The 13470-nt window shown below is 42.3% G+C and overlaps 1 protein-coding gene across 1 annotated transcript in view; it reads right to left on the reverse strand.

Moving 5' to 3' along the window:
• The window catches only part of col24a1 (collagen type XXIV alpha 1 chain), a 142594-nt gene that overhangs the window by 103961 nt on the left and 25163 nt on the right, over positions 1-13470 (reverse strand). Inside the window, exon 4 of the mRNA XM_079504922.1 lies at positions 2096-2149. Within this exon, the coding sequence (XP_079361048.1) occupies positions 2096-2149 (54 nt within the window). The remainder of the gene's footprint in view (positions 1-2095; positions 2150-13470) is intronic.

Consider the following 13470-nt stretch of genomic DNA (forward strand, 5'->3'; position numbering starts at 1 on the left):
TGTGTGTGTGTGTGTGTGTGTGCGTGCGTGCGTGCGTGCGTGCGTGCGTGCGTGCGTGCGTGCGTGCGTGCGTGCGCTGTGTGTGTGTGTGTGTGTGTGTGTGTGTGTGCCACAGTGTGTGTGTGTGTCTGTCTGTCCATCAGTCTTTCAGCTTGCCTTCCTGTCGGCCTGCATAAAGTAGCCAAAGTGAAGGTACAAGTAGACAGTAAATAAAAGGAAGGCCTAGTTCTGAATACTATTATTATATGAACTAGAAGCTCGTTGAGTGAGTCATTTGGAGCATGCGTGTGCTGTGAGACCCTGTGCAAAGCTGTCTGGATACGGGGTGCACACGCAGATTAGACACACTAACGGACTGACATGCGGAAACAACGGTTGGACATGCAGTCGAACATGCGCTGCTCCGTGGTTGCAGTTAGGTTAGGGTTTGAGGTAGGTTGACGGTCTAATGACAGTCGGACCAATATCATGTCTAAACTAAAGCCTGTCCACCAAATCACAGGTAGCAAGCTAACTCACTTAAGAACACAAACGTTGATTCAGCTATGTATAATCGCCTTTCCCTCATTTACTGTACTTTTTACTGTACAAACACTTTGTTTTAAAGATGCCCTGAGGTGTGTGACAGGGACGACACCGTCGCAATCATCTATGATGTAGTCTCACGATCACAGTGGAGACACACCGAGTGCTGCTGCCTGCCGCTTGCATCTGGAAGTGTTCAGTTCAGTGCTCAGTCCACCTCAACGCTCCAAGGCCTCCAGGAAGTAAACAACACTGAAGGCATCCTCTCCACAGACTCATCTCATTCTTATGCACCATTTTGCAAACAAAAGCCTTGTCCCTGATTTCAATCATGAATGTAAACAACCAACATGTCTGTCATCACCTTTCCACCCGTGGTCCCAGCTGGAGCATGCCGACAAAGCAGCAAGGAGGCAAGCCACATATGGCCGGTGTATGCTGGTTGCATACATATGGCCGGTGTATGCTGGTTGCATACATAGGTGAGAGTACATTGGACGAACGTTCACAGAATGTTTTAGTGCCGCTGATGAGTACAAGTAAGTTTCTACAAGCCTTCAAGGCCAATAAACCTGACCTTAACCTCTTCCTTGTGACTCAGCTCTTGAGCTTACAATACTCCCCTGTCCTGAACTGGCCCCTGGAACAGCTGCTTCAAAGGTCATTGTGACACCCTGACTTATCTAAAAAAGACAACTAAAGCATGGTCCTCCCATATCCACTGGGATCTGGAAGACGACCTTTAAGTTCTTTCATTTAAATCCTTTCCTTTTTGAGTGGTGCAGCCACTCCAATGAACAGCAATGTGTGTCCCTATGTCTGTCTGTCTGCCTGTTTAGGGTCCCTATGTCTGTCTGTCTGTTTAGGGTGGCGCTGTTGAGCTTCACACTGTGCACAGGTGCATGATGGGAAGCTGAGTGTTTTTAGTAGGGAACAGCAATGTGTGTCCCTATGTCTGTCTGTTTAGGGTACCAACAGTGACAAAGTGGCACGCACGCACGCACGCACGCACACACTCACACTCGCACTCGCACTCGCACTCGCACTCGCACTCGCACTCGCACACGCACACGCACACACACATTTTCTTCATTGATTATGATCAGTGCCTTTCTACAGTATGTGTTGTCTGTGCTCCACTTATTTGGCGTCAGTCTGTACATGTGTACTCTTTCATGTTCATACTTATAACTTATTACTATGCCAGAGAAAGTTCAACTTGTTCAGCTACGCTTGGAATTACTTCAAGTGTGAAAGGTGATGACAACAACCCCAGTATTTTTCCCCTTTTATCGCTTGTAGTCCACAGTTAAGCCTGATTTGCACATTGTGTGCCAGTGTCACACACCAATTATATCAGATCTACAAGCTCACAACACATTGCGCTGCCGCTGTGACATGCTGCGAGCTTGTAGATCGGCTATTTTGGCACCTGCACGTAACTATATTTAATTAACTCAGGCTTACATGCATTGATTTAGCTCCATCATGACCCCTGCTACAGTATATAGGCAATATGCATGATTTCCATTGCATGGCATGCTATCCATTTTAGGCACAGTTTACTCACCCGAGGACCTCTCTTTCCTGGAGGGCCAGGTAACCCTGGAGCACCCGAAGGACCCTAGATCGGGGAGAGATAGAGAGAAAGCAACAGATGAAGACAGAGACAAAGGTGGGAGACAGAAAGAGAACAGGAAGAGTAGAGAAAAGAGAGGGAGAGGAAGGGGGGTATGTTAATGGAAAGCAATAACATGTAGTTCACTGTCCAGGCCTTTGTGATGATGAGTATGTGCTATATTTATGGAAGAGCTATTAAGTTCAAAGAAAGAAGCCAAGTGTTTTCAACTAAAAGCACTATTAGGGAAGCTTTGCGCCAGGAGGGTCAAGTTACATTCTCTGGATGAGCCAGACGCCACAAGCCTTTGGTGAACTCTGGGATTAACATAAAAGTTTGTCATGGAAAAAATACCCACAAGCAGGAAACACATGGAATGATTACACTTCATAGCTGGTTGGATGCAAGATGTCAAAGGAAAGGCAGGAGAAATACAAAATAATACACACATGTGGTAGTGGACAACACTTCTGCATTCAAGATTGCAAACTAACGACGGGCCTCATTTATCTATATTACCATACTAACATACAGTATGACACTGAAATGCTGAAATACTGAGTCCAGTGTTGTTTAATAAATCAAACCTAAATTTGACTCCACAGTTTAGGACTGTTTTCGCTCTTTCAGCAGAAACAGCTCTCCGTGTTAGTAGATTGCTTCATCAATTTCCAATTATTAACTAGACTAGAGGTTCGGGCTACTATTCAGCCTGCACATCTAAAGGTCGAACCTCTATATGCCCATATATGGAGATCTCTGTATCTGTAAAGTCCTTGTCCCTCCCTTTTATGGCTTTATATGGAGATCCCTGATGTCACATGCCCCCTTGTGCGCTCATGAGCTGACTGATTTGTTTGTCCCTGATTAGACAACACGTAGGCTACAGTCCACATTTGGTCGTAGCTGTATTGGGATGGTTATGGCTGAGTCATGGTGACATGATCGTTATATCAGACGGACGGACGATCCTCCCTTAAGCTCATTTTAAAACATCTTAAAACATCTGGGCATTATGACATGCCCAGAATAAGGACGCTAGGGTACATACATACAGTATCATTGTCCTTATAAGCTGGACATTCTACTATCAAGTCAAGTTCTCATTTAAATCACAGGTTAAAAATGCCCAGAGAGTATAACTACTGAACGACGTGAAGAAAGTAAGAAACTATCGAAGGCAGAAGGCCTTGGTGGTTCTGGTCCTTGAACAGCCAGCCGACGAATACAAACTCACTGGCAGCTACATGTAGTTTTGTGTCTGATGGCTCCTCAGAGTCAGACTTGTCAATGTTGATTAGCAGTGCAGAAAGGTTTTTGTTTACTGTTTGGCCAGTACTACGTCTCAAGTTATGATGGAAAAATGGCAGTCTTTCAAAGTCATCATTAGTGGGTATTGTGTAGAGCACTGTAGACCCTTGAGAGGGCATTACAACACACTGCTCCAAAAAAAGCAACTATGTAGCAAATCTCTATAGATTCTTACAGGAAGGTTGGCTGAGTGCACTGAACTATATCAAGACCTATTCTGTTTTTGTAAACATGAATATGAAAATATATTTCAGGAATGCACTCAGTATCTGAAAGGCAATTTTGGTAGAAATGTTGTGCCTCTATACCAAATCATTGTCAAAAACAGCGATCTACAAGCTTACGTATACAGTATAGTGATGCATTGTGAGCTCGTAGATCTATTTTCCTCTGAATGTTCACCTATTTTGACAGGCCAAGAAGGTTGTATGAAGATGCTACGGTTTATGTGGTTAACTCTGTTGTTCAATTTAGTAACTCGGATTAATACATCTTAGATTAGACTTTTCACCACCCAATATATACTTAGTAAACTGGAGTCCCCCAGGGTCAGGGATCTATACATGTCTGCTACTTTTTTCTTGTCGCAATGCGATGCGTTGTGTGCTTTTTGTAAGTCTCTTGGCACTGTCATCTTTGCTCACTATCTTATCACTGCTATGCCGATGACACTCAACTGTTTCTATCCCCCTCTGATATCTCCCAGTGGATGTCTTCTCACCACCTCAAGCTGAACCCAGACAAGACTGAGCTTCTCTTCTTCCCAGCTAAGTCCTGCATGCAGGAGCTAACAAGTTCCATAGACAAGGTCTTGGTAACTTTGTTTCCAACAGCCAAGAACCTTGGTGTTGTCCTGGACAGTCAGCTATCATTCAAAGCACACATTAAAGTGGTCACTCGATCCTGTAGGTTTACACACAATTAGACCCTTCCTCACCCAGCTCCTCATATCAAAACTTTACTATTGTAACGCTATCCTTACTGGCCTACCGGCATGCACACTTCATGCTTCTTCAATTGATCCAGAATGCCGCAGCTCACATGGTCTTCAACTAGCTAAAATTCTCACATGTCTCCCCCCTTCTCCGCTCCCTACATTGGCTCAAAACTCTGATGCTGGCCTTCAATGCAACCAAAGGTATGGCACCCCATACCTTCAAAGTCTGATCGGACCCTACAAACCATCCCGCTCGCTCAGATCAGCCAATGCAGGGAAGCTGAAAGAACACTCACTAAAAACGCCAGGACAACGCTCCACACGTCCCAAACTCTTCTCCCTTCTGGCTCCAAAACTATGGAACGCACTTCACATTGCAATCAGAACTGCAGGCTCACTCCCAATCTTCCGCCGTAGTCTGAAAAACCACCTCTTCAGACTCCATCTTATCCCGTAACACTTGCCATAGCATTTGCCCTAGTCTCGACGACCTTACAGGCGTATGCAAAGGCTCAACTTTTCTTTTCTTTTTTAACTTTAATTTTATGTAGACATATCACTATAGTATATACACATAGTTTCATTATATAGATTTTCCACTGTTAGACAGATGTTACTGTAGGTTTGTAGCTTACGTATGATCCTTGATGACTATTGTTTATGTACTTGTATTAACATGTGTTGTTATTGGTTACTGTAAATCGCTCTGGATTAAGAGCGTCTGCTAAATGCCTAAATTGTAAATTGTAGCTGTGTTTCCCCCAGAACAGGGACTCTAGTGTTCATGTGGTTAATTCATGGATGAATTATTATTTTTGCCACGTTTTTGCCACGTTGAATTATCTACGTTGTAAATAACAATTCAAGGATAATCATACTAAAGAACATTTTCTTTATTATGTATCAATTCTGATTTTATTTAAACCCATGATCGGAATCAAAATGAGCAAAACCAGACAGTAACACTGGAGCATAACTTAAGGTTGTGCCAAGTTCATTGGATTTGCTAGCTACAAGGCAGCTGACATGACCAACAAGAGAGGTTCAACACTTTACATCATTGCAAAGGCATAAATTGCTTGAGTTGATGGACAAATACAACATACATACAGTACAGTAACAGTTGTGCTATATTGGTGAAACATTCCTCTGGCGTTTCAAGTTTTATTATTCCATTTACCAGTTACGTGCTTAAAATATTATTTTCTAAATAATTGACAATTCTCTCCTGGGGCCCACTGACCCCACTTGTGCCTTATATTCACGTGAGGAATTTGCCTCTGATGTTCTATCCACCTTAGGTATGCTGCCTTCTTAGCTAAACCACCTCAAGTGACAGTTTAGATGTTTTAAATGTGAGTTTAGAAGTCTGGTGCAACCTGATTAAAATACATTTCTGTTGAAATCCCTGTTGAAATGTAAATCTCAATGACATACAGGCTTAAATTAAAATGTGGGTAGATTTTATCCATGCTTATAATGTTGTGCAACAGTTCAACATCGATTTAAACTGGTTTAGGACCTAATCCAAAGTCTTATAAGGCATTAAGCCCATTGTTGCTGTATAATCCCATCAATGGTAGGCTATTATATGCTTTATTTAATTGTATCCAATCATACAAAGGACATTTCTATGGTTGTTATTGATTATTTGGACACAGCATCCTATGGCTAGATCCAACATATTGTTTCCTGTAGTGTTTTATAGTCACAGTAAGCTGCCTTAACAAGAAATGTCAGCCACATTACTGCAAAATTGATATTTCATTGAATATTAATGGATGTGGAGATTTTGGACCAAACTGTCAGCTCACTTTCAAAGTTGGATTCGATGCAGTGATTAAATTAAAATAGCAAGGGTGACTACTGACTACTCCAAGCCAAAAACGTAATTGAGCAGCTCATAATGATAAATTGAACGTGAGCAATATCATACTGCTTATACTATACTGTATGAGACTACTTTGAGCAGTAATCAATATTAGCAATGAATTGTTGAATTGGATTGAATGTAAAGGACAAGGACCCCAATGGAAACAAGCCAAAGGCTTTCTTGGGTTATATATCCTCTTAGCAGACCTTGGGCTCTAACGTACTGTATGGCACCTTACCCGCAAGCATTAACTATTATCCGTGAATTACGTATTTAGGAGCTTCCACTATACGTAAATGGTATCTTGCGGCTACTATACCCACTATACATTATGCCGAGTGCCGACACCTTTATTTGCGGGTGGGGGTGTGTCTACTCTGTAGGCGTGTTGATGCACTTTCCCTATAATTGCTATCTTATGCACACAGGTTTAGGACAACGGAAAGCGCCTCCTCAAACCACCCGTAATGCGAATTCCGTTTGATAAAAGAATGCGCTCCTGAGACCTCTAGAGTTGCTAGGTCCATATATATACGGACCACAACATATACTCTGTGTATATAATGGTTGAGCCCAAGGGGGCAGGCAGGCTTTCCAACGTTGAAGCTCTCCTCCCTAGTGGTAGGAGGAGGGACTACAGGCGAACCCGTGGATTCATGACCGGGAAACCCCGTGCAGCTGGGCTTTAACATTGAGCGCTCGGTTGCACTTCCGCATTTGACCACCAAAATTTGGTGGTCAAATGCGGAAGTAGACGTTCTCAGACGGTACTTCCGGCAGTCTTCCGGGTGCTTCAAAACGCCACTGAGCAACTTCCACTGACATGAATAGCTGGGGGGGCGGAGCTTCGCGCCAGTTCAGTCTCTATTATATATATACTCTATGGTTGAGCCTCACGGGAGCTTTTAACATAGATCCGGTTGCTATGCAATGCCTCCGTCACCACCAGCTATGTGACGGTACATTTGATCTCCGTTTACCGCAGTTCAAAGGAGGATTTTCAAAGCTCCATAAGTCGGAATCCATGAAGAGCTGTCCATGGTGGATCTTCTGCCATCCAATGTTCGGGTGTCATTTGTGACTTTGTACCGCATCGCCGATTCGCTCCTGACATATAAACGTTTCTGGCGACAGGTAAATAGTGTGCGCTAATGCTAATGATAGCAAATGTTTACAGTGAGTGTACTATGGTGCTGGCGGGGGGTGGAAACTCCTTGTCCTGCTGGTGGTGATGGTGACGCTGATGGTGGCACAGCTTAAAGGAGCATTCAGTGATTTGGGTGATTTGGAAAACCACCCAGTCTGCCCCGGTAACAAAATGTGCACATGCACGCTCTACAGTGGGGGGAAGTGCAACAGGCCAACAGCATGTGCACCAAGGCCCGCCCCCACTCGATCATGATTGGAGGAAGGCCCCTCTCATCCTGATTGGTTGAAGGCTTTGCCACCCGCCACCAAAACTGAAACTAGGGTTTTTTGACCCCAGGGGCTCACTGGGGACAGGGAGGAACTCCTTATATGGTCAGCACACTCTGTAGTAGGGAGGATTATCCAGAAAAAAAGAAAAAATAAGTTATATTTGAATTAAGTCAAATCACTGAATATACCTTTAACTTAATTTATGCTAACAGCTAGCCGCAATAAAATAGTTAATTGTCTAGTGATTTGTGCAGCGCCATGGCGCATTGTGCGCGATTACAATGATAATTCATCCGATTTACCGAACTTTCCTTTTTGCTTGATACCGTAATGAAAACCGGAAATTTATAGATTACACAGAACTTTGAATTTTAAAAGATTCTTAATATTTGTGCGAGTTATGGCTAAATGAAATGAGGAGTGTTCTTGGTTGTTCTTGAGTGTTCTGTGCGCAGTGGGAAAAAAAGAAGGGGCTACTGGACCTGTCATATACGGTAACATTGTGACTGCACAATTATACCTGCGCAGCACTGCGCAGTACTACGGTATAGAGACACACGGGGACTACAAATTCCACGCCCCCAAATGAGACAGCGTCCCCACTTCTGGTCCGTTAGACCAGTGTACTGCATGCCAGCCCATAGAAGTCAATTGAAATTCCACTGTAGTTAGCCTACTTTTAAAATAATACAACATGAACTGAAGACTATATTGATTTGAATAAAAATATGTTTCCAAATGTATGAAGTGTCTTTGTCAACATATTTTTTTGTTTTCTCAATAGATGACTTGTTTCACATTTAATTTACCACTTGAATGAGTTACCCATAATGTTAACGGAGCAGAGCTGAGTTGACAGACTGATTACCTGTCGCTTATAAGTGACGTTCCAAGCGCCGCCGAGTTTGAAGATACATTATCCGTATTTGTGGTGCATGGTGTGAACATGCAGGCGTATATGAATTCTTTATACAAAGAAAAAATAAAACTTGTTGGATTATCAATTTGTCCATATGATTTGCCTAAAAGTAGTTGGGAAAATGACCCAACTAAATGGCCAGGAGTGACATATCCATTGTCAACTATCTAGTGGATTCTCCAGGTTTATAGATAATAAAATATCAATTAGAATCTATCTTATGTATTACAGTTTTATACGTTTTATACATTACAATATATGGGGTATTTATTTATATAGCCCATATATTGCAATTTCACGGGAATTGGGAGCTTCATGCATGAAGAATAATATAATAAATTACTTTTCAGGCAGTCAATTTCAGTCTGTGTAATCCTATATAGCAGCATATGCTCCTCAGATGATTTTGCCTGACTTCTTGATATTGTCAATCTATATCATATTCAGTAGGATAAGATTAATGGTTCACATGACGCTCGTCCTTCACGTGCGTCGTGGCGTGACTTGCCTTGTTTTGAGCGCCTGGCTAAGTTATGTGCATTTGTAAACGTTCAGATTTCAAATAGCCTATAAAGTGCTCACCCCCGGGGACACGGATGTTAGAATTTTGAACGGGCGGTTATTAACAGCCGTGCATCCCGTATTGTTCAAGAAATGCATTTTAATCCGATCGGTGACCATTTTCTATAAAGGTTATAATAATGCATGAGTGCAATACACCTCCCAACCGATAAGGGCACGTCGTATTGAAAGCATAATAGCGAAAAAATTAGAAATTGGCCAGCCGTCGGATAAAAATGCTTTTTATTGAACAATATGAGGACTACACGGGTGCTAATAAACGTGCAAATGTATAACATCCGTAGCTCCGGGGATGAGCACTTTATATTTGAAATCTGAACGCTTATGTAGCCTACACTTAAACGTTGTAAATGTAGCAAGGCACTAAAGACAGGGTGAAGTTGCGTCATGACTGACTATCATAAGTTTCAAGGCTATTTTCACTGTGACATATACCTTCATAAGCTTCACTTGAATACTTAATTTCCACCACTTGTGGAGTTCACAAACTTCTTCTGGATGGTTTCACATATTTTTTACTAGTGGATGGGTGCAGCCATTTCTGTCTCTTTTCATGATCAGCTGGAAGTTGATGAAACATCAAGTCTGGGTTTTTTTTCTTTGTTGTTTTTACAAAGAGGAACGCAGCACACTTTAGGCATGATGAAGACCGGCCGTTTAACCGTTTACAACGCTGGACTCTGTCACGCTCGTCGTGGTCGCTCGATCCGTCGCTGGGGAATGCCGCATCTAGCGGTATTTATAAGGATTAATGCGTGACGCACAAATAATACGTCAGGGAAACTTCAATATAGCCGATGCTAGCAGTCTTTACAATCTTATGGAGTATATTAATAATATACTCCAATATACAACTCTCAATATACAACCCACAATGTACTATAATATAATATTATAGTACATTGTGGGTTGTATATTGAGATGGCAGGTATATGACATTAAAAAGGACAAATAAAACATATGGGACACATTATTCGAACACAAAATAAATCGCTACAGCCTCAGTAATGAACCAGTGAAATAAGGGTATTTTATGATGCCTCTCATAGGGATTGCATTGGCAGCTGCAGTACACAGTTGAAACGGACCAGAAGTGGGGACGCTGTCTCATTTGGGGGCGTGGAATTTGTAGTCCCCGTGTGTCTCTATAGGACAGGTACGAAGCAGACAGACAGGATGTCCGGTCATGCATGATCATAATAGAGACAGACAGACAGAGACGTAACCACCTTTTGTATCACCAACCTTCTTGTTATTAAACACGTTCATATTGCTTAAAGAGGACTCCGTCCATATTTTACATGGTGTCAGAACTGACCGAGGAGAGAAGACGAACACACGATGGCCAAATGTAATCCACCAGTGAACTTTGCCTTTGATACGCCGGCAGAATGGTCCGACTACAAACAGCGGTTTGAGCGGTGCAGAATCGCCAAACTGGATCATGAAAAGTCGTGGTCTACACCAGCGGTGGTCTCGGAGGAGGCTGCTGCCACACGGAGATCCTACATCGTCACCACCCAGGGAGGTGCAGTGCTGCGGCGGAACCGCCGTCACCTCCTGGCAACGCCGGTCTCCCGCCACCACACTCCATCTACTTCTACTGAGGGAGCAGAAATGGATACACAGCCTGCAGTGACTACCCCACCAGTGACGGTCCCTGCGAACCAGGCTGTAACTACACCCAGCACACACCTGCCTGGTCAGTCCATGACCAGGTCTGGAAGGGTGTGTAACCCAGTTCACAGGCTTGACCTGTGATTGAGTGAAACTTAGCCCAAACATTTAGACTCTCGTAGAGGTTTTTTTCGATTCTGACGCTACGAGAGTCTAAATGTTTGGGCTAAGTGAAACTCATTATGGCCTTTGGGGGGTGGGGAAAATTGACACACAAACACATACACAAGGGACTTGTTTTGATGCACTATTGTTTTGCCCTTGCTAAAAAAAAAAGATGAAGGAAAATCCAAATGTTGAGTGCTTGAGGTTTTGCTATTTTGATTGTTTTATTTTATTTTTGACAGCTATAAGAGCAGTTAGACTTGGATCGCATGTGTCGCTCTCAAAGGGCACCTACGGACGGCTGCAATTCGAAACTGGCCCCCGTAAAATCTGAATCCCCGCCCTCCCCCTCTTTCCCTCACTGTATATATTTATTTTCCCTTTTTACCTCCTTTATGATGAATTCCTGTTCTGTCTATAGAAGTGTCTATTTGTACGTCTCTAAATGTTTTGATGATTTGAACATGGTGGACCCTATTGGAAACAAGTGTAATGCTTAATTGGGTCGTCCACTCACAGTTAACAGCCTTTGTATTGAGTTTGTGCTTGAAATGTACTGTAATTCTGCAAACTGTTAATAAATTCTTCAATCAATCAATCAATGTTCATTTTGAGTTATGTTTCTCTGCAATGTTTACAACGGTGTTGTGTTATTACTATTTTCCTCTGCTACGGATATTGTGGGATGTTTTGTTTTCCCTGAAAAAAAGAAAAAAAAAGGGGGAGATGTCATATACGGTAACATTGTGACTGCACAATTATACCTGCGCAGTACTACGGTATAGGACAGGTACGAAGCAGACAGACAGGATGTCCGGTCATGCATGATATAGCATAATAGAGACAGACAGACAGAGACGTAACCACCTTTTGTATCACCAACCTTCTTGTTATTAAACACGTTCATATTGCTTAAAGAGGACTCCGTCCATCTTTTACAGGACCCACAAAAGCAAAGCATTGTCTTCCATGGGCCCTAGTGTAAAGGCAAGATATCACTGTGCATAATGTGTAATGGATAATGGATCTCATTAAATGGCATGTGGCACTGTGATTGGTTTAATTATTGTAATGCCCAAACCACACCTATGCATAATGTAACGGATAGCGGAGGTGTTTTAAGGATTTAGGCTGTGACACAAGATAGCAAATTGTACAGGGGCACAAATTACAGATAAATTGCTCCAGACGCAAGACAGGGCAGGGTCCCTTGTATTGAAAAGTACTTTCCTGTATGTTCTTCCTGTAAAGTATTCAATAAATCAATCAAGCAGCATGCAGCATTATCAATCAACATTACTCAAGTCCTCTGTGTGACTGTGTACTTCCATTCAATGCTCTATACAGACTGTATCAGCGGTCATGTAAATTAGGACGCATTCTGGAGGATCTCTTTTAAATGTCAGACATGAGAGACAGGGAAAAAGACAGAAAGCAACTAGAAAGAACCAGCTGTTTGTTCCTCTGTTACACTCCCACACACAGACCCAATGGAAACTGTGAGCACTGCACAGCACGACATTCACCACAACAACAGGGCCTAAAGAGATCATGAAAAAAAAAGTTAAATAAAGTTCACGCTTGCTCTGTTACCACCAAGGCTGAGTCACATTCTTCTCGGGCAAATAAATTCAACGCATAGAATTGAAGACCTGCATTCTGGAAAAGTGACATGAGCATCATGAATCATCTTCGAACAGCCAAATTCAGCTATTTTTGGCACAAAAAAGCCCCTGCATTGTATCCTATCATATCATCAGCAAGTGAGCTGTCTGCTATAGGCAGACCTAATAACAGACAGTGGAAGTGAGATTTCCGAGAGGGGAAATGCATTAGGAAGGTGATGAGTGACTTACGTCTACACTTCCATCCCTTCCATCCTTTGAAGCTCAGTCCAGAGAACTCCATGCCATCCTTATAATCGGATACCAAGTCAAGACTCAGAAGTTCATAGTAATAAATGGGTTGTGCCTCTCACCAAGTTGCTCTTGGTCAGATAAGCATGTTGCTCATTAGTGTTCATTTTGACAAATATTCGACCTCTTCTCACTGAGGAAAACTGAATTAAAAACTAAATAAAAACTAAGCTATGACGACTAAAACTAAATATATTGACAATCTCATCAACAAATAAAATATAGACTAAAATGTTAAGGACGGACTAGTGGAGAAGAGAGAACTAAAGCCATGTTATGCTTGGTTGCATGCTGAAAATACTGTAGCAGATCTACAAGCTCATAACGTCGCCATTTTCAGCATGCAACCACCTCTAAAGTCAGTCATTACGACACCATCAAGGCCTGCTAAAATACATTTTAGTGGACTAAATCAACTGCAGATTTAGTCCACTAAAATTAAAACGTATTCAAAAGACTATGACTAAAAATAAATCTAAATTTGCCTTCAAAATCAACTCTATTGCTCATCACATGCAGTAAGCATGGAATTGCTTTATGATATGAGATTCATTCATTTTGATACTTTGTGTTCATGGGTAGCAAATC

Source organism: Electrona antarctica, assembly GCF_951216825.1.
Source record: "Electrona antarctica genome assembly, chromosome: 7".
In the NCBI taxonomy this organism is placed as follows: domain Eukaryota; kingdom Metazoa; phylum Chordata; class Actinopteri; order Myctophiformes; family Myctophidae; genus Electrona; species Electrona antarctica.